Source organism: Ahaetulla prasina, chromosome 5 (assembly GCF_028640845.1).
Source record: "Ahaetulla prasina isolate Xishuangbanna chromosome 5, ASM2864084v1, whole genome shotgun sequence".
NCBI classification, from domain to species: Eukaryota; Metazoa; Chordata; class Lepidosauria; order Squamata; family Colubridae; genus Ahaetulla; species Ahaetulla prasina.
The window spans coordinates 19,766,388-19,793,686 of NC_080543.1; the positions used below are offsets into that span (position 1 = coordinate 19,766,388).

The 27,299-nt window shown below is 36.0% G+C and overlaps 1 protein-coding gene across 1 annotated transcript in view; it reads left to right on the plus strand.

Annotated features, from left to right (window-relative positions):
* The first annotated feature begins 3,757 nt into the window (after positions 1-3,757).
* The window catches only part of CFAP300 (cilia and flagella associated protein 300), a 30,044-nt gene continuing 6,502 nt past the window's right edge, over positions 3,758-27,299 (plus strand). Inside the window, exons 1-6 of the mRNA XM_058185642.1 lie at positions 3,758-3,870; positions 7,007-7,088; positions 9,167-9,239; positions 18,865-19,031; positions 24,389-24,561; positions 25,811-25,877. Coding sequence (XP_058041625.1) covers positions 3,758-3,870; positions 7,007-7,088; positions 9,167-9,239; positions 18,865-19,031; positions 24,389-24,561; positions 25,811-25,877 — 675 coding nt within the window. The remainder of the gene's footprint in view (positions 3,871-7,006; positions 7,089-9,166; positions 9,240-18,864; positions 19,032-24,388; positions 24,562-25,810; positions 25,878-27,299) is intronic.

Below are 27,299 nucleotides of genomic sequence, written 5' to 3' on the forward strand. Positions count from 1 at the left end.
AGGAAAGGACAATTTTGACAGACAATCCCTTAAAATTACTTCTATAGAATATAACGTTTCATTGACAGCCAAAGAATAAGGAGCAGTCCTATCAGAAGTGCAACTTCATTCAATACAAGCTGAATCACTGATCTCAAGTTCGGTTTTCTATTTACCAATAATATCTTCATCTTTTGTTTTCATTTTCTTTGGATTTAATGCCTATCAGAAGTGCAACTTCATCCGAAACAGGCTGAATCACTGATCTCAAGTTTGGTTTTCTATTTACCAATAATATCTTCATTTTCTCCCTCATTTAGCTGATTACTGAACACAAATATCATTCAAGGGCGCTGTTGATTCTTTGGAATTGAATATAAACAAGAACGGAGCTGAATGATATCAGATCCATTACAAAACTTCAGCCGACCTCCTGTAGGGCTTTCATGTAGATGCTGAAACAGTTTGAGGGCAAGACAAAAACCCTGACACCAGTGCCTTCTAGATTAGGGGCCTCCAACCTTGGCAACTTTAAGACTTGTGGACATCAACTCCCAGAATTCCTCAGCCAGCTTTGCTGTTCTAGATGACTGACAGATAAACTTGAACCACAAGTGTCCAGTACAAACTGCAGTGGCTATGTGAACCCCAGTCTTTGGTCCTTGCACTGTAACATTGCATGCAAATGTTGTGATTTGCATCATAATGATGCCACACATCATTTGTCATGTTTCCCCTTGCCCCTGAGGAGAGGTCTATGATTAAAACCTTTGTAATAAAGTACTTCCAAGACCTAATTCCAGTTCAGAAATAATGGAATAAGAGACTTGGAAGGGACCTTGGAGATCTTATAGTCCAACTCCCTGCACAAGCAGAAGACCCTATACCATTCCTGACAAATGGCTGTACAATAATCTCTTGCCAAGAACCTTCAGTGATGGAGCACCCACAGGTAAGGCTACTGGAACACTGTTATCATGTCACCCCAGTCCTTCTTTTCACTAGAGTAGACATATCCAATTGCTGCAACCATTCTTCATATGTTTTAGTCTCTATCTCTCTAATCATCTTTGTTATCCGTTTCTGCACTCTTTCCAGAGCCCCAATATCTGTTTTACATTATGGTGGCCAAAACTGGATGCAATATTCTAAGTATGCTTGTAATAAGGCTTTATAAAATGGTACTAATAGTTCATGTGGTCTTGATTCTATCCTTCTGTTAATGCAACCTAAGACTGTGGTGGCTTTTTTGGCATCTGCAGCACACTGCTGGCTCATATTTAAGTGTTTGTCCATAGAATTCAAAGATCCCTTCACAGTTACTGCTTTGAGCCAGGTTCCACATATTCCATACCTGTATATTTTATTTTTCTTGCCTAAATGTAAAACCTTACTTTTCTCTACACTGAATTTCATTTTGTTAGATAGGACGCAGTATTCTAGTCTCTAGCGATCCATCTGGATCTTAAGTCTATCTTCTGGAGTGTTGGCTATTTCTACTAGTTTAGTCTTGTCTGAAAATTTGATGAGTTCCCCTTCTATTCCCTCACTGAAATTGTTTATGAAGACATTGAAGAGTACTGGACCTAAAATGGAAACTTGGGGTACCCCACTGCTTCCTTCCATGTAGATGTAGTTCCATTGAGGACTACATTTTGAATGTGTTTTGTCACCATCAAATCCATCTGATGATGTTGCTGTCTATGCCAGATTTTTTAGTTTATCAAGAAGTAGGTTATGGTCTACTTTGTCAAATGCCTTACTGAAATCCAAGTACACAGTATTATATATACTATTATGTATATTATGCATTTATTTTTAATTTTTTGAAAGTGAGGAAAGATAAATCCCAAATATATTCAACTCTTTACAAATATTTTGGAAAACCTGTATGACCTTTAGTGGCACCAGGATAGGTATCTATCAGTTCTATTTGTTCTTTTGGCAGGTTTCAAAGCCATTTATTATGATATCTAGATGTACTTTGGTGGTTGTGAAGGGCATTGTGTTATAGAGGTTTTCTTCCTTCCAGTTTATGTTGGTAGGGGCGAAAGAGACTGAGTCCTTGGTCTGTAGCGTTTCTCATGGCCTGACAAACTCCCCATTTTTACTTAATAATACATGAAGTTGCTAGGTGAGGTCATCTATTGTTATGAGGCAGGTATTACTAAGAAGTTGATGATGCCAGCTTTATAACTTGACCTTGGGCCAAACAAGCAATACGGATGAGGTCCTGTCTCTGGGGATTATCAGAATTTGGATAGGAGAAATAAACTTAGGTTCAACTCTAGCAAGACTGAATGGCTATGAATTCAAGGACTTTCTGATTCCAGGAATTTTCCAGCTTTAGTTCTTGATGAGGTTTGTATTTGCCCAGTCTTGTATATAATTTGTCGCTCGTCTTGGACTGTCAGCAATTGGACTGCTTAGTGGGCCTGTAGATAGATTCATCTTTCATGGCAATTATAACTTTTCCTGGACTGGGACTGGCACTGTCTGAGGCATTTTTTATAAGCTACTTCGACGTGGGCATAGGTCTCATTTATCTGATTGCTGTTTTGGTGGTGGGTCTTCCCTCTGTCATCCGAGGCCATCCTTTTTACTCACTGTGAACAATTATTTTCCTGGATTGGAAGGCTCTTTTCCTCATCAATCTCCCCCTTGTCAACCTCCCATTCAGACTATCATTATGGACCCACTCTTTGAAAACCACTTGGAAGTTACAGTGAGTGCATAATGTATATAATTTTGCCCATGTCACATTATGTTAGCCCTAGAAGTTAGACCAAACTAAGAATCAATTGTTTGCAAAATGTGGTCTGGCGGCCCTGGAATATCTACAAGACCATTTCGGGGCTCTGCAAAGTCAAATAAATCAATACTTTAAAATCTCTCTATTTTAATTTCTAATATTGATAGATATAACCATTACAAACCAAAGGTCATTGGGATCTTCCATTATTTTTAAGAATGCAAAGTGCTCTCGAAAGCAAAATCTTTGAGACTACTGCTCAACTCTAAAGTTGAGTTCTAGTGCTCTGGTCTGGTCTACCTCATAGGGTTGATTTCTACGACCCCCCTCATGTGCATTGTAAGCAGTTTTTCTGTTTTGTCAAGGGGAATGCTAGTAGTCTTGCAGTTATTGGCTATGATTTGTGTTTTTTCCCCTCCAGATTTTAGCCTTAATTCTGCCTAATATGTTCACTGCTTAGAAATATTGTGTACTGGAGGCGACCTATATTGACCAAATGTGAAGGCTTTCCCCATCCTTAGAATGCTTTTCATTTTACTTTTGTTATGTCATTGGTGAATTCCTTATTTCTGAACTAAAATTATTATGTTTTTAAAAACTTCCTGCTGTGAAAAGTGATGTAAGGGGCAGAACATAAATGCTTAATAGAAGCAAGATACAATGCAGCCCTAAGGAGGTGAAAGTTCCATTGCGTCTAACGCATCTTATTCCAAAGCAGGAGAGACAAAGCGGTTTTCTTCGACGTAGAGCTTTCATCGAGGGTTGAGCCATCCCTTCTGTTACTCCGAGACCGCTTGGTAGGGGGGAATGTAACCCACCTTCGGCGAGGACAAGGCTGGTGGTTTTCCTCGCGTTTGCATCCTTCGCCTCCGCCTCCCTATGGAAGGGAAGCCAACGGAACCTTTGTCTCTGGAACGCTTGTTCCGGAGGGGCCCCAAAATACTGGGCGCCGAGGAGAAAAAAAATAAAATAAAACACCTTGTTCCCATGGTAACCGCTGGCGCGTCTAAGCGCTAAGGAGCGACTATGTCGGCTTGCGGGGACCAAAGCCCAGAGTTCCCATATACTTTCCATTATCTCCGCCAGAAAAGCTTTCCAGCCCTGGAGAGCAAAGGCACACGGGAGCGCCTACTCAAATGGTGGGGAGGGCCTGCTACTTTTGTCCCTTTCTCGGCAGAACTGGGGGGAGGCGGGGGGGAGAGAGAAGCAAGAAGCGGGGATGTTTATAGAGAAATAGGGGGGAGGTTGGGACTTCGGTGAGCGGGCAAATCGCCCCCTTCGATCCTGCCAAGGTGGAAAAGGGCTTGGGTTTAAAAAAAAAAAAAAAGAACTCGCACAAATACATCTCTCTTTTTTTTTTTGCCCCCTTTTATTTTTAAAGTTTTACAGGCTTTAGTGTAAGTTCTTTGGTCGTTCTGAGCTGCCTAGCAGAGTTGGGAGGTATGCAAATTGATCCGCACAGTCAGCCAGATGTTTAACTGGATTTGGCATTTTTGTCCATTTATCATCCGGTCTTTCCTAAGGACTTGGGATAGGCAGATACTGTTGTCTGATGGTGTTGGAGGTATCACAGCAGGATGCAAGTCAGTGGTGAAATCCAATTTTTTTTACTACCGGTTCTGTGGGCGTGGTGTGGTGGGCGTGGTGTGGTGTGGTGGGCGTGGCTTGGGCGTGGCAGGGGAAGGATACTGCAAAATCCCCATTCCCTCCCCACTCCTGGGAGAAGAATATTGCAAAATCTCCATTCCCACCCTACTCTGGGGCCAGCCAGAGGTGGTATTTGCCGGTTCTCCGAACTACTCAAAATTTACACTGCCGGTTCTCTGAACGGCTCAAAATTTCCGTTACCGGTTCTCCAGAACCTGTCAGAATCTGCTGGATTTCACTCCTGATGCAAGCTGTTCTAAGTAAAGCCGCCTTTTGCCATTGACTGTTGGTAATTTTGTCAATGTCGATGGTGTTTTAAGTGATGCTCCAGATGTTTTGGGTTTGCAACCAGGGCTTCTATTAGTATTGATTGTATTGCTTTTTTTTTTGTCAAGGTCATTCTATTTGCAGATCTTTATATTTTGTGATCTCTAAGTACTATAATGTCTGGATAATAAGTTATCTGGATAGATGATGATGATGATGATAATTTTGAAATAACAGTTCAAGGCATGGGCATCAGGAGATGAGTCTTTCTCCCTCCCTCCCTCCCTCCCTCCCTCTCTCTCTCTCTCTCTCTCTGTGTGTGTGTGTGTGTGTGTGTGTACAAATTGCTATGAGATTCTAGTTAGGCTTGCAGTCAGAACATCAGGTTTGGAAGTGGCTACGTGGCAATCAGAATTTTGATGTGGAATCAGATTTGGATGTGGAATCAGAATAGCAGATTCTGATGGTACTTACTGCCCGCTTTTCGAAAACTATAGAGATATATACATTAATATAATAATTACAGTACAATCACGTAGAGCAGGAATCAAATAATTTGAAGTCAGTAGATTTTGATATTCCCATTTTCTCTTTCTGAAAGCATTTATTTAGCCCTCCAAAAATCTTTATCAAGAATTACATTGTTCAGCTTGCATGTTTTTCAATTGAGGATTTATGATGGTCGATTTCTAATTTTACAAACATTGTTTACGTCTTCTGGGTTAACCGGATATTCTTTGTCCTTGTTTTTGTTTCCATTAGTTCAACTTCTCTGAGTCTTTGCTTGTTCACTTTTGAACTTTATTGATATTTGTACACAATCTCATCTATTTTACAAATGAAGACAGTTACGTTTTTAAATAACGTTTTTTATTTTAAAAGAAAATTCATACTCTAATACTTATATATAGCTATACAATTATGTTAGACTTCAGAATAAGATATTCCAAATTTAAAGTTAAGACACTGCTCAATTTAATATTCTGAGATTTTTACGGGTGTTTGTATGTAGGTCTTTGGTTGTTCGGGTTTTCTCCCGTGTAAAATTGGAAGTGTCTTGGCGACGTTTCGATGAAGTCTCATTCGTCATCTTCAGGCTTCAGCTTCGTGCTTCTGGGAGCAATGTGTGATCGCAGCTGTTTCTTCTTTTTAACAGCTAGTGGGGGTTTGAACTGATTAGGTGAGAGCTTGGCTGTGCTCTGATTGGATGGGGGGGTTTGTGCTCTGATTGGCTGGGGGTGTGTCCTGTTTGGGTGGGGGCTGCGATCACACATTGCTCCCAGAAGCATGAAGCTGAAGCCTGAAGATGACGAATGAGACTTCGTCGAAATGTCGCCAAGACACTTCCAATTTTACACGGGAGAAAACCCGAACAACCAAAGACATATATATATATATATATACCGTATATACTCGAGTATAAGCCGAGTTTTTCAGCACGTTTTTTGTGCTGAAAAACGTCCCCTCGGCTTATACTCGGGTCTATACGGCTTATACTCGAGTTTTGTTTTGTTTTTAAGCCCCTCGGCTTATACTCGAGTATATACGGCTTATACTCGAGTTTTTTTTTTTCTTTTTTTCACATTTTACCGGACGGCGTGGGGAAGCCCTGCCGGTGCAGTGAGAGGGCGGGGCGGGGGAGCCGCCAGCCTTCTCAGCTGAGGGAGGGAGGGTTTCCCCAACCGGTAGGTGCCTCATTTCCCACCCTCGGCTTATACTCGAGTCCCCAGTTTACCCCAGTTTTTGGGGTAAAATTGGGGACCTCGGCTTATACTCGGATCGGCTTATATTCGAGTATATACGGTATATGTTTTCTGAGGTTTTCGCGGGTGTTTGTATGTATTTTACGCGGGTGTTTGTATCCAATTTTACGCGGGAGAAAACCCGAATAACCAAAGACCTACATACATACATACATACATACATACATACATACATACATATATATATATATATATATATATATTGAATAGAGTGAGAATTGAATATATATTGAATAGAGTGAGAACTGAATAGACTCGGGCTATGAGAATAACCTTTTGCTCCTGTGTAACATATGTTATGTGACAATATAAGTGGCTGTTTCATGCACTGAAGTCAGAAACCTGTTCTATACGAATAGTTCCCGAATTGGAATGCTGTAATTTGGCCTGTTCCAATCATTTGTAGAAATAATACAAAACCCATTGCACACCAGGATAATTACTTAATATTTTGTTTGCAATGTTAATACTTTTCTTCTTCCTAGGCAGCTTTTGCTGTATACTCAAACTCCTTCCTTTTCAATAGCTACTGTGTTAACTGTCCGTTTACTGCTTTATTAGACATCATTTATAAATTAACATTAGCATTTCTCTACAGGTCCATGGATGGCAGAATCACAGCACAGGCATTCAGTTTTGATCAGAATTTCAAAGGCTATCAACGGGATGATTTTCTAATGGTAGTTACCCAAATTTTATTTATTATTTAAAGGATTATTCATTTATTTATATTATTCAGTGCAAACTTAAGCTGGCATGTAAAGGGATATCCCCTCATTTTATCCTCAGAATAATATTCCTATAAATTACAAAATGAAGGAGTGGTACTGACAGTTGAGACTAGATGGTGGGAGGATGAAAGGATAGGATCTGATGGTGTGTGTGTGTGGAAGGATAGTAAATACAATCCTTTGGAACCGTCAGTACCTATCAGTACCTGTCAGAATCTATCCTTCCATCCCCCACTATCCAATCTCAACTGTCTCAGTACCTATCCTTCCATCCCTCAACCAACAGAACTGATGAAGCTTCTTGGATGAGAAGCAGAACATTTTTGTTCCTTCCTCAAGGATAAAAGAGTCCAGTTGCCTTTTGAAAAAGCACCTTTGAGAAAACTATGACCTGGATGATTGGGAAACTCCACAGACATACATACAAGATGAGATTTGGGTTCTCATTTTCACAGGGAAAGTTAAACATGTAGAGGCAACTATATATTTTGTTTTGTTTTGTTTTACTTTGCATTGCATTATATACAGCAATCAGACTCTTGGTGATATACAAAGCTATGACAATATACATAAATGTGCATGGTACATGTAAATAGCCCTAGGGTTATGATGGCGATTGGGAATGGGATTGCAGTCACTAATAGTCTTCCCTTAATTTATTCGGGGTATGTGATGAATAACTTTTAAAGGAAACTGGATTGGGTGAAAATAAGTGGTCTTTTTTCCTCTAACTGGAGGTAAAAAATATAAATAACTTTTGCTGTACTGATAATACTACTCTGATAGCTGAAAATACAAATGATCTACACGCTTTAGTAAAAGGAAGTCCAGGTACACAGTGAAAAAAGGGCCTGAGTTAGATATAAAGTTCTAGCTAATAGCAATAGATACAACAACCATCTTTAGAAAATACATTAGATATTAAAATGGTGGGTAGCTTCTCCCTTTTAGAATTGACTGTCAACAGTAAAGGAGCCAGCAATCAAGAAATACACAACAAATTAGAATTTGTTAGCGTACTAATAAAGGCCTTGGCAACATGATCAGATCAGTGGTGGGTTTCACTTACCTTTGCTACTGGTTTGCGTGCACGCGCGCCACTTCTACGCATGTAGAACTGTAGCAACCCACCGCTGGATCAGATGTTGTAATAAGTCAATCATCTATAAATATCAGAATCGTGTAGGAGATTGTTTTCCTGTGAGCTCTTATGGAAATAAAAAAGCAGAATAGAAGGCATATTATCATCTTTGAACTTCGGTAGTGGAGTAGTCTTACGAGAATACCATGGATAGCCAAATAAAAATGAATCCGGAATTCTTTGAACCAGGCTAAAATTATCATATTTTAGACACATTATGCAAAAATCTAGCTCTCTTGAGAAGTCTATTATACTAGGAAAGGTAAAAGGAAAGAAGAGGATACCAACAACAGGATAGATGGACTTGATTACAGCAAAAATGAATGCAAATTTGGAAGTCCTGAAGGTTAGAATAAGGTCATGCTGGAGAAAATCTATTTATGAGATTCTGATTTGAAGGCACATAATCAGTAGTGATTAATATGTGTTGATCTGGGTTGGGAAGCAGTTTCAATATAATAAGTTGTGATTTGGAGCTTTGAAAAGAACTTGAATGTTATATACTGCTTTTAAATAATTACGTATTTTTATTACTGTGCTCTATTAATATGTATCACATTAATATATTTGGTTATTTCATAATTGTAATAAAGGTTTTTCATTCATAAAAAACCATGTTTTTGCCATGACAAGATTTTGAAGCAAATGGCCAGATTTTTCTCATTTATAAAGAGACATGGATATATATCTTTGCATTATAGATTTCTTCAATAGAATGATTGCAAGTCTACTCACATGAGTAAAATCCAATTTGGAAGGCAGTCCCGAATTCCAAACATTTGGAAGTACGCAGCTCTGATAGCTGTCACCTAATTTAACATGCCTGTCAGATATTATTTCATAACAGTATCTAATTAATGACTTGTCATTGTTTCTATATTTCTAGGCTTTTTTTAATCACCTAGAGGTTAACAGCAATTTGAAATTGCTTTCATCATCTGGACAGTGGACTACATTAAGTAAGTAGAGAACATTTAAGATAAGTTTTTCTTGTCTTTTAAATCTTCTTTCAGTGTAATTATCTTTCTCTTGCAACTACTAGGTTTGTAAGTGATGTCATCTCGATAATATAAAGATGAAAATATTACTCTTAAATTGATATGGGACTATGCTGGATTTTATTTTTCTTCAGACCGTTTTATTATATGCTTTAATGTTTTGGGTTAATGATTTGTGATGTTGATTTTGACTTACTGTAAGATACTAATTCTGTTTTCCTTTAAAAAAACTGATACCAATCAAATATGAATGTAGTAACACCTTAAACATTAGAACATTTTGAGGCAGATTTCTTGATATTAGAGTTGATTGAGGATGTTCTGTTCTTCTTACCATTCATTTATAAGTCTTTGGCTAACGGTCTGTTGAAGAGTTTCAGTCTGTCTTAATTTGTTTGTTTCTTCAGGGTAGTAGCTCCCTAAAACATATTGTGTATTTTATATTTATTCCAGGCTACGCTCAGGAAAGTAAATGTAATTGTTTAGTTTGAAAGGTTTCCAGGGGAAAAATATCCTGATATTCCATTGGGCTCCTAATGACATGGTCATGTGCAGGAATCAGCAGATTAAACTTTTCATTGCAATTACTTACACTCAGTGGTGAAATCCAAATTTTTTTACTACTGATTCTGTGGGTGTGGCTTGGTGGGTGTGGTGGGGTGTAGCTTGGTGGGCGTAGCTTGGTGGGCATGGCAGGGGAATGATACTGCAAAATCTCCATTCCCACCCCTTTCTGGGGCCAGCCAGAGGTGGTATATTTGCCGGTTCTCTGAACTACTCAAAATTTCTGCTACCAGTTCTCCAGAACCTGTCAGAACCTGCTGGATTTTACCCCAGCTTGCACTTACCTAAAAGTTTTGCATTGTGACTGTGATCTGTGATCCCATTTTTGTCACTAGAAGATCAAGGGAGGTGAACAAAAAAAAAGCATGATCATCACCTATATTTGATTAATTTCCAGATAAGATTTACAATATATCATCCATAATTATACATTTGGATAATTATTTATTGAATGTCATACACCTATTGGAAGATACTTCTTCAATTATTTTATTCTCACAACACAATAGAGATTGCCTGCCTACCCACCATTTCTGTCTGTCTGTCTGCCTGCTTGCCTGCCTGCCTGCTTATCTATCTATCTATCTATCTATCTATCTATCTATCTATCTATCTATCTATCTATCTATCTATCTATCTATCTATCTATCTATCTATCTAATGAATTTTCCAATTGCCTAGGTTTGCCCCACATATTGAGCCATATAACTAACCTCAATGGCTAAATTCTTGCAATTCATACACCACAGATGAACCAAACAAATTTTAGTGTAGTAAATGAACCAAACTTTTGTTTTGTTTAAAAAAATGCTAGTGGCTTCAGGCCTGGTTGGACTTCAACTGCAAGTTAAAGTATCGGTGTTTACTTATTAGTGTTGTACGTGTCTTCGGACTGGAGGAACTGTTCTCATTCAGTCAATTTAGCTGTAACTAACATCTTCAAAGATTTTACAATTTCACTCTCTAGGCATTGCCTACAACTAGCAAAAGAACATTCTAGAGATGTTGTCCTAAGTATAGAAATTTCTTCTCATATGTGTAATTTAATTTAATTTTACCTGAAATTATTTTCATTGCTGGTTCAATTATAGTTTTGTTATGCTGTACAATATTTGCATTTTATAATATGTTAAATTTCCATGAGAGTTTGCAGCCTAAGAATAACATAACAATGTTTTATTTCTTTGTTCATTTCACTCATACATAGATATGGAAAAATCAGGAAAAAATTCCAGTCAACACCTTTTCTTTACAAGTATTGCTGGATGCTTTTAAATCTATTTTCTTCTTTCAGTTAGCATTATATTGTTTCTTTTTCTTCTTCTTTTCCATCTAACGCTTAACTTAGGAAGTAAAGACATGTACTTGCTGTTCAAAAAACAATTATATGTAATTTTTTTGGTAGAAAAATACTTGAGTGTTTCCTGTTCACTTCAATAGCACATTGACAAGAGGCTTTTAAGGTTGAAGCTGTTTAAAAATACATATACAGTAAATAACAGTAGTGCATTTAACAGAAAAACTTGATGGTCTGGTATTTGAGCTATAATTTTATAAATATGATTAATTATTACAATGTATCTATTGTCCTAAAGAAGTCAAGACTATTTTTTTAATTTTTATTAAACATTTTTCAAAAAACAAAAAAGAATCTTTAAACAATAGTTTCTTTCCAACAATTTTGCAACGGTTAAACATTTCTTACTTGGCCAATCCACCTGCCAATCAACTTTTTTCTTATTTTCCTCCCCAAAAACTAAGGTGAGTCTTATACTCTGGTGCGTCTTATACTCCGAAAAATATGGTACATTTTTTCTGTTTCCTCTTATTTGTTGTTACGTTTCTATTATTTTTATTTTTAAATTTTTTTTTTTCAACAAACAAAAAAGAAAATACATTATTACACCCTTGTGCTATACATAAAAGGAAGATTTGGGTCTTCGGATATATCCTCATGACTGCCAAAATCCACGTTCTCGAGGTACAGGTACTGAAGCGTCCAATTTTCCAAGCGCATAGTCCACAAATGGTTTCCAAGTCTTCCAGAAAATATCTTCTTTATACACACCACTTCTAATTTTAATATCACATGTCAGTTTATCATTTAAGGCTAATTTCCACATTTCAGAATTCCACTCTTCTATTCTAAAAATCACATTTAATTTCTAATATCTAGCTATTATAATTCTACCTATTATAATCATAATTCTAATCAATTCTTTTTCATATTTTGTTAATTCTATTTCCTTAATTACCAATAATAATATAGTTTCCACTCTCAATGTTATTACTTTCCCCATCATTTCAAATATCATTTTCTCCAATTGTTGCCAAAACTTTTTAACCTTATCACATTTATACCACATATATTCATAAGTCCCTAATTCCATCTCACATCTCCAACATTTTTTACTAATTTTTTTATCCATTTGTGACAATTTTACTGGAGTTAAATACCATTTCCAAACAACTTTATAATTATGCTCTTTAATCCTTATAGATAAAGTTCTCATAATTCTACTATTCCAATTCACATTCCAATCTGACTCTGGTATTTCAATATTAAGATCTTTTTCCCAATTTGTCCTCATCACTCTTTGTAATTTTTCATCAGAATTTATAATCTTATAAACCCTACTAACGAGTCCCTTTAGCCCAATTTCATCTTTCATAATCCGAGATACTAAATATTCAAATTCAGTTTCACATCTATTTATCGAATAATTTTCCCTTAATTTTTTTGTCCATTTTTCTATCTGTATTTTTTCAAACCAATTTAACCCTAATTTTTCAATAATTTCTTTATTCCTCCTTTCATTTTCCATAACTTTTATCCAATCTCTAATAATTTCTATATTTTCCTCTTTAATCACTTCATTACGTTTTATATTATTTTTAATCGCCAATTTTCCAATTGTCTCCCCAAAAGATTATATCCGGAATTAAAATTTTAACAAATTTATTCCACATTTTACTTAATCCCTTTAACCAATAACTTCTAATTACACATTTTAAATTTGCTTTATCTAAAAACCACCTTGATCCAAATTTCTCTATATCCCTTAACTCTAAGTCTCTCCAATAGTTATCTTCACCTTTAAATATTTTTACCACTATCCGGATACCATACGCACAGTAATAATTAAATAATTTGGGGATTCCTAATCCACCTCCCTTTTGATTTTGATACCACATTTTCTTCACTAATCTAGGTCTTTTGCCACCATTACAAATTTATCCAATTTTTCTGATATCCTTCAATATCTTTCTCTGTCAGATTTAACGGAAGCATCTCGAATAAAAAGTTGAACTTGGGCAGCAACATCATCTTACACATTGCAATTCTACCAAACCAAGACACCTTTAACATTTTATATTTATCTATCTTCTTCTCAATTTCATTAATCACCACATCATAATTAAGTTTTTCAATTCTTTAACCTTGAGTGAAAGCACTATACCCAAATATTTCAATGTATTTTAATCCTTATCCCAAATTGCTCTTGCATATTCTCAGACTCATTACCATTACTATCCATCAATAATTCTGACTTTGACCAATTTACTTTCAGACCTGTCATTTCCTCAAATTCTTTCAAATGCTTATATATCTTTTTCAGGTCTTTCTCTACATTTTTCAAAATAATTAAAGTATCATCCGCATACAAATTTATCTTATACCCCTTATATCCTTCTAATTCTTCATCTTTTTCTATCATTTTTGTCAAAATTTCCATAGCCAATAAAAATAATGTTGGGGACAAGGGACATCCTTGTCTCGTACCTGCTTCTAATTTTATCTCTTCAGTTAATATTCCATTCACCTTCACTCTTGCACTGCTTTTTTGATACAATTTTGAAATAACATGTATAAACTTATTACCAAAGCCTAAAGCCTCCACAATTACTTTAATAGTTTCCCATTGTACAGAATCAAAAGCTTTAAAAATATCCAATGATACTATACCAATTTTATCACCATTATATTCAGCTACATCTATAATATTTAATACTCTTCTAACAATATCACTCATGTATCTACCCTTCACGAAACCTACTTGGTTGTAACTTATATATCTATCTATAAATCTATTTAATCTATTACTTATAATAGCAGTAAATATCTTTGCATCCTGATTAATTAAAGAAATGGGCCGATAGGACTCAATCCTTTCTAAATCTTTATCTGGCTTAGGAATTAGGATATCACCGTTCTATTCCATGACGAAGGTACTTCTCCACCATGTAATATTCCATTGAATAATTTTTGCAATCTTGGTATTATTAATTCTTTAAATTCTTTATAAAACTCAGCAGGTAATCCATCCTCACCTGGAGCTGTCCCTAATTTTAATTTTTGTATTATTCCATTAATCTCATCTTGTGTTATATCTTCTTCCATCAATTCCTTATATGTTTGATCAATTTTCACCACATACTTTTCTAAATAGCTTTGCAATTTTCCCGATTAACTGATTTCTTTGAATATAGATTCTGAAAAAGTTTCTAACCACTTCACATTTCTCTAATTTTATAACATCTTATACCTCTATCATCTATCAAAACTCCAATTTCTCTCTTCTCTCTTTTATTTTTCGCCATCTTTGCCAATAACTTAGAATTTCTATTACTAAATTCAAAAATTCCTATTTAAAATCTCAAATTTCTTTTACTAACTCTGTATCTTCTTCTATCATTTTATTTCTTAACATATTAAGCTCCTGAAGAATTTTTTTTCTTTAGTAAGCAAAATTGATTTTCCAATTCTTTAATCTGGTTTTATCTCTTTCCATTTTAATTTTATAATTTTTATATTTCCTACTTGATAATTTAATACTCTCCTCTAAACACCGCTTTCATCGCATCCCAAACAATTTCAAATTTAACCTCCCATTATCATTTAATCTCCAACTTTCCTCCAATTTTTAAGTATCCATTTTTATCCTTTTCATTTTATACAATTTCTCCTCATATCTCCAATAGCTTCTTTTTCTCAAAATTAAAATCTAAGTCCACCATAACTTCTGCATGATCAGAATCTTTAAAATTCCACATCTACCTTATCCACATTATTCAACAAATCTTTAGAAAGAAAAATATAATCAATTCTAGAATATGTATTATATATCTTAGAGAAAAAAGTATATACTTTCAATTCCTTTGACCTCTCTCCACACATCCACCACGCCGTTTCGAAGCATCCACGTATTTAAAATCCCCATTTTATTTGCTCCTCAATAGCGGTTGGAGTTAGTACTGTCTATTTTATCTCTGATTAAATTAAAATCCCCAGCCACAATTACTTTCCTACACTTTCATTCTCCAAAATTTTGTTATTTTTCAAGAAATTCTCTTTGTTTTCATTCGTAAATATAAATTAACAAGTGTCACTTTTTCCTCATTAAGATTTCCAACAATTATTACATATCTTCCATCTTCATCCAAAATTACCTGATGTTTTCAAAATACACCCTATCTGATATCAGTGTTGCAACTCCTCTGGCTTTTGAAGTTCCAAATGCTTTTTCATATATTTGCATACCTTTTATATACATTCTATTTGAATCTTCAGATTTCTGATGGGTTTCTTGTAGAAATAAAATATCTGGTAAATCTCTTTTAATCTTAAATTCCAATCTTCTTCTTTTAATGTGATACCCTGTACCCTTCACAGTCCATGACATTATTTTATAACTCCCATTTAAAATATAAATCTTTCAATCCTATCCCGATCTCCCTTTCTGTGCCCAAAACCCAACACCAAACTCCCACATAACCAACATTTAACATATAAAAAACAACAAGAAAACAAAAACAAAAACAAAAAACAAGACAAACAACAAAATACAAACAATCTTCTTCCCCCACATCCTCATCGATTTCGCCTCCATAAAGAGAATGGGGGAGAGGGGACGTGCCAATGTCCGGGCCACTTCTTTCGGGCTGTCTATTTAAATTCATCACTCAAAAAAAAAGATAATGATGGCTCTCTCCCGCATTCAACTTCATATTTTCCAAGACTCTTATCTGCTTCTTCTCCTACTGTATCCTCACGACTTTTCTTCTGTTCAACCAACACAGGTGATATTTCTTTCCTCTTTAACCCTTTGGGGTCTTGCCCTCCAATAGCCCCTTTTTCTTCTTCTGGGATTGATGTTTCCACGTGTGTTCCACCCATCTTATGCATTTGGTCTTTTATCTCCATTAAATCCTCCATCTCAATCAGTCCAAGTTCCCGTAAATATAATAGTGCATCTATATCTGGGGTGATTGTACGCATCCTTCCTTTATAAAAAAATTTCAATTGTTGTGGTGGCCTCCAATTATATTTAATTCCATTATCTCTCAAAACTTTTGTAATTGGTTTTAAAAAAAATCTCCATGCCCTTTCTTCTCTTGATATATCCGGGAAGACTTGAATAGTCTTCCCTTCAAACTTTAAAGCATCTCCCATCTCTCTCACCTTGGCCATAACTTCCAGCTTATCACCAAGATTTGCAAACCTGACAAGCACATTCCTGTTAAAACCATTTTGCCTTCTATATCCAATTCTAAAAACACTTGCCAGATCTGCTATTGTGAACGTAAGTTGCGTATCCAAATCATTAATCCATTTCAAAACCCGCTGTTTCAATTTATCCTCCTTTTCTTCTGAAATCCCGCGGATAACCAAATTATATTTCCTCATCTCTTCTTCCAAGAGACAAATTCTCTTATCTTGCTGCTCATTTTTATAATATATTTCAGCAATTTGCCGATCTACTTTTATCTCATGTACATGGATCTGCTCCATTTCATCTTTAATAATTGTCATTTCCTCTCTTTGCTTTGCAAAATTGTCATTCATCTCTTGTTTCATATTTTTCATTTCCGATATCATTTCCAGTCTCATATTGTCCATACGCTCTGATAGTCCTACTATTTTTCCCCCAATTTTATTTAAAGCTGCAGCAAGTTGCTGCGTTTCTGAAAGTTGTTGAGTCATTTTAAATATCTTAAAAAACTTTTTTCCAAGCTAGTATTTCAAACCAATTATACAGAGGGTCTTAATGAAGATCAAGGGACGGCAGTCTTTTAATTGAAGCGAAGCGGCTTATTTGCACTCGTTATCTCTCAGTAGCTTGTGACTCATAGTTACTCCACAAAGAAACACAGATACCTCCCAGCTTTTAAACAATAATCAGCGCCATTTTTTCTCCACGTCAGCAAAGGAGAAAGAAAAAAAAAGACCAACTTAAGCTTCAAAACAAAGTCCTTTTTTTGTTTTCTGTGATATAAACAAGCTATTAATTTCCTCTCAAAAGAAAAAAAAAGAAAAAAAAATTATCCGCCCAGTGAAATCCTATTGCTGGCAGTCAGTCCAACACAAAAGATCGGTTTCTCTTCAGTTAAATTCTTCTCATTAACAAATTCAGTCTTTAATATTCACTCCTTAGCCTCAGCAATATAAAAATTTTTTTTAACACAGAACACGATAGTTATAATAGGAAAGCAAAAGACAACAATTTATTCCAAACTTATCGTGTCTGCCAGTCGGCTCGGTCACCCCCATGCTGTAAAAACTCCTTAATTCAAGCAGTTTCAGATGACCTACCAGTTTTAAATTCAGTCTGCTGGGCTATTAACACTTTCACTTCATGATTTATTAACTTTCATCCAAAACGGTGCATTCCAAACAGCATAAATCCTCATAAATCTTCATTAATAAGCCCTGTGAAGTGAAGGAAAGGTCCTTACCCCACCACGGTCATGGCCACGCCCCCCTGTTGTTACGTTTCTAATCCTATATCTTCCTTAATTGATCTTTCCTTGCCTTATATCTCTCTCCTCTAGCCATTCATACCATTTCTCCCACACTATATAATATTGTTTCCTCTTTTTCTTGTATCTCCTTTGTAAGTTTATCCATTTCTGCACATTCTAAAACTTTTCTAATCAAATTATCTTCGGTCGGTATGTTATTGTTTTTCCAATTCTGTGCGTATATTATTCTTGCTACTGTGATAATATGGATGATTAAATATTGTATTTTTTTTTCATAAGACCCCGGGAGTATTCCTAATAAAAATGTTTCCAGTTTCATCTCAATATGTTGTTTGGTTATTTCTTCTAATTGTAATCTAATCTTACTCTGGGCGAAAAATTTTGGATATAACATTCGAATTAAATAAATGGGAGAAAATATGGAATAAACACTACAAACTGACAATGTCTGTACCCTATAAAGAAAATATATGTAAAATATTCTATAGGTGGTATTTGCTACCAGCAAGACTGGCTAAGATGTTTCCCAATACCGCATCAACGTGTTGGAAATGCAAATGACAAAGGGGAACGTACTACCACATGTGGTGGACGTGCCCCAAAGTAAAACAGTATTGGAGCAAGACAATATTTTATTCTGTGGTTAATTTGAATGATAATGGGTTATCTGGGGCAATCTATTGAAGACATAACCGTTCTTAGGGCAAACACAATGGATTGTGTATGGATGACCACAATGAAACAGTAATCCTGTACTGAAATTGTGATATATGAAAAACCTTCATGTATCTTCCTCTCCTCCCCCCCTCCCTATCCCCTCCCCTCCCCTCCCCATCTCTCCTCTTCTCTCTTAGAAAAGAGCTAGGCTAGGGCATGAATTAAATGGCAAGCCAGTTTGGGATAATGGTTAAGATGCTGGCCTAGAAACCAGGAGACTGATTTTTTTGGTCCTGCTTAAGGCATGAAAGCCAGCTGGGTGACCATGGCCCAATCACTCTCACTCAGCCCAAACCACCTCACAGGGTTGTTAGCATGGGGAAAATAGGAGGAGGGATGAGTATTATTGGCTACCTTATTTATAAGAATAATAAAGGCAGAATAAAAGCCCAATAATAAATAAAATCAGCCATGATATTTTGCTAATATACGATACTTATAATGATATTGTCAAATTAATTATTGCTATTTCTGTATATGAAAATATAATCGTGCAGACCTACAAGTGAAAGTTACCATGCAGATGCTTCTTATCTTTCAGATACTAAAGTGGAAAAAGTTGACGCCGAAAATATTTTGTGTACACAAGTCTCTATGTCATTTTTTGACCGATTATACTGTGAAGGGCTTGTTCGAGAAAATGGGACTATTGTAAAGTGTTTTGATGAATACCATGACGAAATTCTTATTGCAGATGAGTTGAGAAAGGTTAGTAAGTGTATTTTTAATCTCCTGCCAATGTGCACATGTTGAGCCTTGTGAGTAATTTTTATCATCCATCTATATTTTCTTAGAGTTGTTGTCCTAGAGTAGAAGTAGGAATTATCAACTTTAGGGGGGAAAGGAAATAAATCAAAAATTGGTTCAGCTGCAGTTCATCAGTAGGAGGTTTTACAAATAGCATGAGTTTACTTTTAGTATGATTATATAAGTAGTTCTTTTTGTTTCAGTGGAGGATCGTTAGTAATTAAGTCCCCTGAAATATTGCAGAACAATACTTTAGATTTTAGATATTTATTTTGCAAACCACACTCGGCTGTCATGTACCTACACTATGGCCAAGGCGTAGCTTTGAAAGAACATGGGCCAAAAAATCATTTTCCTTCAAGGCTCTTAATTACAAAGTTTTCTAGATTGGAATAGCCAGGCTGTTGCAATTTTGAACTTCCTCACTCCATTATCTTTATGGAAGCAGAGACTTTGGCAGGAAGGGGATTGTTTTAACTGACCTCCTCCAAGAATCTCATCAAGGCTAGGAAACGAGATTCATCTTTTGTGCATGTGTACCTGTATGATTATGTATGAGTGAATTCATAACAGAATAACAGAGTTGGAAGGGGTCTTGGAGGCCTTCTAAATCTATTCCAATCCCCTGCTCAAGCAGGAGACCCTACACCATTTCAGATAAATGGCTGTCCAGTCTCTTCTTAAAAATTCCCAGTGACGGAGCACTCACAACTTCTGAAGGCTAGCTGTTCCACTGATTAATTTTTCTCACTGTGAGGAAATTTCTCCTTAGTTCTAGGTTGGTTCTCTTCTTAATTAGTTTCCATCCATTGCTTCTTGTCCTGCCTTCTGCTGCTTTTTTTTTAAATTTGCATTTATATCCCACCCTTCTCCGAAGACTCAGGGCGGCTTACACTATGTTAAGCAATAGTCTTCATCCATTTGTATATTATATACAAAGTCAACTTATTGCCCCCAACAATCTGGGTCCTCATTTTACCTACCTTATAAAGGATGGAAGGCTGAGTCAACCTTGGGCCTGGTGGGACTTGATCTTGCAGTAACTGCAAGCAGCTGTGTTAATAACAGACTGTCTTAGTCTGTTGAGCCACCAAAGGCCCTCTTTGGAAAATGCTTTGGAAAATGGTTTGACCCTCCTCCTCTTTATGGCAGCCCCTCAAATATTGGATCACTGCTATCAAGTCACCTCTAGTTCTTCTTTTGACCAAACTAGACATACCCAATTCCTTCATTCTTCATATGTTTTAGCCTCCAGCTCCCAAATCATTTTGTTGCTCTTCTCTGTGCTCTTTCCAGAGTTTCAACGTATTTCTGACCGTTACAGTGTCCCAAGATCATGTGATCACCTTTTGCAACCTTCTGACAAACAAAGTCAATGGGGGAGCCAGATTCACTTAACAGCCGGGTTACTAATTTATCAATTGTAGTGATTCATTTAACAACTGTGGCAAGAAAGGTCGTAAAAAGGGGCAAAACCTAATTAACAAATGTCTCACGTTTATTAATTAAGACAGAAATTTTGGGCTCAAATGTGGTCGTATATCGAGGACGACCTGCCTATAATTGTTTCTATCTGCAAAGATATTTTTTGAAAGATATCTATTAACTGCTATTTTAAAATATATTCACGTTTTTATAAATAAAAGAGGAAGATATGAAAGAAATGTAACTCCTGTTTGAGTCAATCAAAAGACTTTTATTGCTTTTAATAGTTGGAATGGACTTTATAAATATCCCTTTCTTTGCATTGAAATAAATCTACACTGTACAAAGTGTATTTGTGTACTCTCCTATGTTTTTCTTTTGTCCGCTTACTGGAATATTAATCATGTTTTAGGTTGTAGCAGAAAGTTACATTAAAACCAGTTCTAATCCAGTAGCACAGGGAGCCAAAGTTGCTTTTTCCAGAAATAAAGTGTGGACTTTTTCTTTTCCATCGAAGATATAAACAGTATAATTAATATGAGCAAGCAGAAAGGGAAACAATGACACAATTGTTTTTCATCCTACCCTGTGAAGCTTTTTTGGATATTTGACAATGAAAGGAATTCTGTGCTGGATCACACCAAGCTGCATTTATCCTAGTCCTGCAGTTTAGCTTCCTTGGGAAGCTTATGCACAGAAGCTGAAGGTGCTGCTATGTCTTAACATTTTTGATCACAGAATGCTCTTATTCCCAGATTGATCGGCTATGTTACGAGGGCCTTTCACACATAAATCTAGTAAAAAATTCTCAAAATCCTTTGCCATTTGATAACGATGTGAGCATTTCGTTTCCTACAACTGTACTTGGCAGTCATACTATGACATCTTGTAAGGGCTGCAATGAACGGATGAATTTATATGCTTGAAGCATCACATTTTTATATTCCTTCCATAAAGAAATGTTTTGGCAACCATTGTTTCATCAAGGGAAGGAGCCAGAAACTCAGCCAGTATGATTTTTTTAAAATACTTGACAAAATCAATATTTCTTCTCTCTTCAGTGAGTTTTTCCTGAACTTCTTGCTGCCCTCGTTGATATTTAACTGCTCCACTTCTTTGATAACCCAGCTTTGCAGAATGGAACAATAGGTCCGTTTGTCCATTTTTCTTCCAGCATGATCCAGGCAATGTTCTCTGATTCAAGGGTGGATTAATTGTCTCCTAGGGTTATAAATGTACAATTATAAGAACCAAGGGAATATATCTGTTTCAATATGTGCAATCCAAGTGTAAATGATAATGTTTCTAGGAAAAGTATAGTTCAGAATTGCTTAGCACACAAGAAGTATGACTCATTTCCATCTTAACAAGTAGGCTGTTTTTTTCAAACATATGTACATATCTATCATGTTATTTCCTTTCAGAGTAAGCATAATATTGCTTACTCAGAAATAGGCCAGAGAAATTAAAGATTGATTGGGGGGGGGGAAGAAAAATAGATAAATCTAGTTTATATCAACAACATTCAGTATCCAGCTCTGTATTTTTCTCGATATACTTGCAAACTGCCCGTGCTTCCACCATGACCATTCTCTTTCCATTGCCTTGCCATATTTCCTCTTAGTATTGAACCATTAGTTAAGCATTTGATTTATTCTTACAAATGATGTGCTTGCATCATGCAGACAACCAGCCTTCCATCCTAGATTCATGTAAGCACTCAATGATTCAACTCTATTCAGTTTACCACATAGTTTGTCTGAATCAACAACCTGTAGTAAATTTTCTCATATTCATGCCTTTCACCATGACCTGTTGAACAGAAGTTTGGTCTGCTGACCCTCCTATCATAAAGCCACACTGCACTTCTCTGATTTTGTGCATCAATAACTGTCATAATTTTTCAATCCAAATTACAAGAAATGTTTTTTCAGATGCACTTAATGACCTCTTTCCCTATTAGTTTTTTTTATTTTCTTCTCGGCAAGAGAAGAAAAAGAGTGTGTTAATTTTCTGGCTATTAGATGTCAGGATAATTGAAATAACAATATCAATAACACTTAGATTTATATAGGAGCTGCTGATACAGTTCTACAGAGGAATTGTTGAATCTGTCACTTGTACTTCTGTAACTGTCTGGTTTGTCACCGCAGATTTCAACAAATAGTTGGGCTTGCAGAAAAAACATTTACAATCAGCCTGCCTTCCATTAAGGACCTATATACTACACAAGCCAGAAAAAGGGCTGACAAGATATCTACAGACCCATCACATCCTGAACATAAATTGTTTCAACTCTTCCCCTCAGGACACCACTATAGGGCATTGCATGCCAAAACAACTAGACATAAAGACAGTTCCCCCACTCCATGCCATCACTCTGCTAAACACCAAATTCCCAGAGCAGTGTTTTACCTATAAAGATATTTACCCATTTAGTAGGGCTGTATTACTATTATCCTTCTAATCTTTCCTATTACCTTGCTCCTACTGGTATCTTATGACTACCACTTTGTTGGTTGAATCTTATTATTGTATCTTATGATTTATGATGTCATTTCGTTGATTGTATGCATACTGAGAGCTTATGCAAATTCCTTGTGTGTCAAATCACACTTGGGCAATAAAGAACTATTCTATTCTATTCTATTCTATTCTATTCTATTCTATTCTATTCTATTCTATTCTATTCTATTCCACTGCACTGCACTGCACTGCACTGCACTGCACTTCAATCCACTCCACTCCATTCCACTCCACTCCACTCTACTCTACTCTACTCTGGTCTTCATAGTTCTTTACAGCTCTCTCTAAGCAGTTTACAGAGTGCCACAATTGCATGCCTCTTTGAAAGACTGAACATCTACCACAGAGTCATTTCTTCCTCTTTTAATCTGTTTCTTGTTCCCTTTAGCCAGATGCTTTGTAAATATATTTTAATATACATTAGATATTTCTTTCATCCTCATTTTTTTCTAGCAGCCACTTTCATATGTGTTCTTTCCCCCTATCTACAGCTTTTTTCACTTTATTATTCTTTCAGGCATTTTATATACTTCCTATTAATGCATATGCACACAATTCCATGACACCCTATAATGTTCTTTTCATCAGGCAACTTCAATATATTCTTTTCCCATGTCTACTTTGCATTTTATCCGCTATTCTATTATCATTCTCCCCCAGTCTTTAATTGCCCAATCACTTTTTCTGAATTCTCTCATCTTATTCCAACCCATCCATCCATGTCATTATACTGCATATTAATGCTGGACTTATTATATGCATTCTGCTCTAATCCTATTTTCACTTTAGTTTACTTCCTTTCTTCTACGTCCATTTGCCCCTAAGATATACTGTTGATCATACCAAGAATTTGTTGCACATTCAGGGCCTCTCTGATACCCTAATATATTATTGATTGTTGAATATTTTATTACAGAAACAAAAAAAATGTCTGTGTGTGTATCTGTCTGTCTGTATTTTTTCATTCACTTGCCACAGGTAGCATGAAAAGTTTTAACTTAAACCACGTAGTTGAAATAGATATTTTTCTAAGCAGATATTCATCCATCGCCATTCTCATTCCTAGTTCTTCGAATGCCCCAATCTGTTTTATGTTCTCTCTTATATCTACTCATCATTCAGGTCAACTGATGAACAATTTGTCCTCAGATGACATTCATTCAGAATGTGGCCCAGTTTTCCTAAAACTCATTTCTTGTTCTTCTGTTGTCACCATTCGTTGGAAGATATGTACCACTTAATCTATGTACAACTCCCCTAATCTGTTTGCCTATATAGAAAACACTTTGGGAATTTATATTTGTATATCTGAGGTAATTAAAATACTTCCCACCTGACTTTGCCTTTCGTTTTTTGTTTCACCCAAGGTACTTCTTCTGGATGATTCAGACCACTATGACTTATTCAGTCACTTAGACCGTCAAGAGTTTCTTTTTTGCATCTTTAAACACCTTTGCCTTGGAGGAGCTTTCTGTCAATATGAAGATGATCTCGGCCCATACTTAGAAACCACAAAATCTTTATATAAGGATCTAGTAAGGTTTGTTCCTTATACGTAACCAATTTCTCCATTTACTTTTCAACTGTTCACCCAGATCTTCAGGTAAAAACTCAACATTTAATTTTTTTTTTAAAAAAGTAACAATTGTATCAAAAGAATATAAAAAAGTAAATTGATACAATATAAAATTCAGCATTTGAATTGTCTGTCCCAAGAAAATGCTTTCCTACTGCTGGAGAAAAAAAATCCAGAATTTGTGCCAGGCAAGTGTCCTTGGAAATTCAAAGTCAAGATACAGCAATATAAAATGCCCTTGTCTAACTGCCAATGGAAAAGGTACTCAAAATGTGTTGGTGACAGTGTCAGGTTTGGTAACTACTGCAGTTGATTTAAGGCTAGCTTGTTGGAGAGGACTCTAGGGGTCCCTTAGACTGCAAGGAAATCAAATCAGTCAATCCTAAAGGAAGTCAACTCTGACTGTCAGTTGGAAGGACAGATACTGAAGCTGAAGCTCAAATACTTTTTGAGAAGAGAGGGCTCATTGAAAAAGACCCTGCTGTTGGCTGAATCTCAAATGCTTTGGCCACCAAATGGGAAGAGAGGACTCATTGAAAAAAAAAACACCCTGATGTTGGGAAGGCAAAAGGAGAAGGAGATGGCAGAAAATGATATGGTTAGATAATGTCATCAACACACTAAGGGATGAGTTTATGCAGACTCAAGCAGACAGTGGGGCGGGGGGGGGGGGCTGGCATGCTATGGGGTCACAAAGAGTCAGATACAACTTAGTGACTGAACAACAATAAGATGCTAGCTACACTCCCATCCTAGTTCACTTAGCTGTTGAATTTTGTACAAACTAGCATTTCTAAATAAAGCTTATAAATATACCATGCACAGCATATATCATGGAGAACCTTACATAAATACATGCTTCTCTTCAGGAAAGGCTATAGCAGATATTCTGTCTTGGTTGGTGAAAGGTAAAATAAGGTCTAATTATATCCTACTTAACTATTTCAGACTTTTCTTCCGCACTTTTTTCTTTGTCTAATGTATTTCATGATCCCACTTACAACATAGAGGTTTTCTGTTGTTGCTCCTGAAAACCTAATTTGATTTTTTAAAATTTTGTTTTAATTTGATCATCTTGTTAGGAATCAGTTTAACTTAAGAGTTTGTTTTATTTTTTAGACCTTGGATAAATACCTCAAAGTGTAAAATGTAAGTTTTAAGTAGCCTAACTGACTTTATTAAAAAACTGTTTTGTATTTTTTATGAATTTCAGTGTACAAAAGGATCCTGAAACCAAGAACATTAACATAGTATCTACTGTCTTTAAAGTCTGTGTGTATGTAAGTATCTTGTTAGAGCAGCATTAAATGCATAACATTTTTCAATATAATTTGAAATAAGATTACACGTAAGAGTAATGCAAACAAGTATCATTGTTTATTTTTAAACTGAATCTCTTTGGTAACAAGTTTAACAGATTGGTGTATAATATATACCAGCACACAAACACAATCACACACATTTATGGAGGTTCTCAATCATCCAGGTCACGGTTGTCCCAAAGGTGCTTTTCCAAAAGGAAACTGGATTTTCTTGGGGGGTGGGGGTGTTCCTTGAAAATGTTTCACTTCTCATCCAAGAAGCTTCTTCAGTTCTAATTGACTGGTGGGAATGGAAGGATTTATATTCTTTGCAACTGTCTGGTTGTTACCTCTCTGAGAGTTGTTGAGGCCACTTGGAAGTTTACCACCACCCTCAAAGTCACCTGAATCAGAGGGCCAATGGGTGTGGAACTTCTTGAGATGGCTGAAAGGACTGTGTTGTAAACAGGAGACAGGTGGTGTCATATCCCTCCACTCTATTTAGAGACGGCTGTTCAATTTTAACATAGAATGATGAGAATGTTATCACTTAAAAATAAATTGTATTATGCATTTAACTTTTGGAGATTAGGATGATATATCTATTAACTTTACATTTTTCTTTAGTAGCTTTCTGGATTAATGTGGAACAGATATGAGAGTTATGCCATGCTTATGATTTAAATATCAAAATGTCTGGCAGTTCTGAGGCTATTTTAATGACAAATATATGAAGTGAAAATTATTCCAGTTTACCAAATGGAGAGCTAACTGTGCAACTTGGTTACAAATTCTATCAAGATTCATTTGGAAAACCTTTATATTTCATGCAGAACGCTTTTGTGTGAGGCAAATAGCCTGATTTGTGTTGAGTCAGGGTTCATCCTCATGTTGCAATAACTGCAGCACAAACATGTCTTACTAATCTTAAATGACATGTTTTTATGATACTGCTTTTGGCTCATTCCCAGTCTGCAGTGTAGACAGCTTAAAACTGTCTCAAGCTGTTACACTTTTGAAGTACTATTTTGTCTCTTCTCAGTGTTTACAATGAATATAATACAGGGTGCTTCATTAACAATGTACTGATTATAGGGGCTGATTATATGGTGTTGCAGGAAAGTTCCTTCCCGTTTCACCTCACAGCTACCCTGTGCCTGTCAGGCAACTTAAAAACTCCATTTGAGCTGTGTGAGATACTTCAACTGATGGAGAATGGTCAGTGCAAAAATAAAACCATCTGGGGCACATATCCTGACATGATTGCATTCCCATCATCTCATTTTGATGTTTGTGTTTTTGAACTGTAGAGATGAATGTATTTACGAATAAATAAGAAAGAATGCTTAATTTCGAAAAAAAAAATCACATGGTAGGTAAGATATCAAACCAAAATAGAAA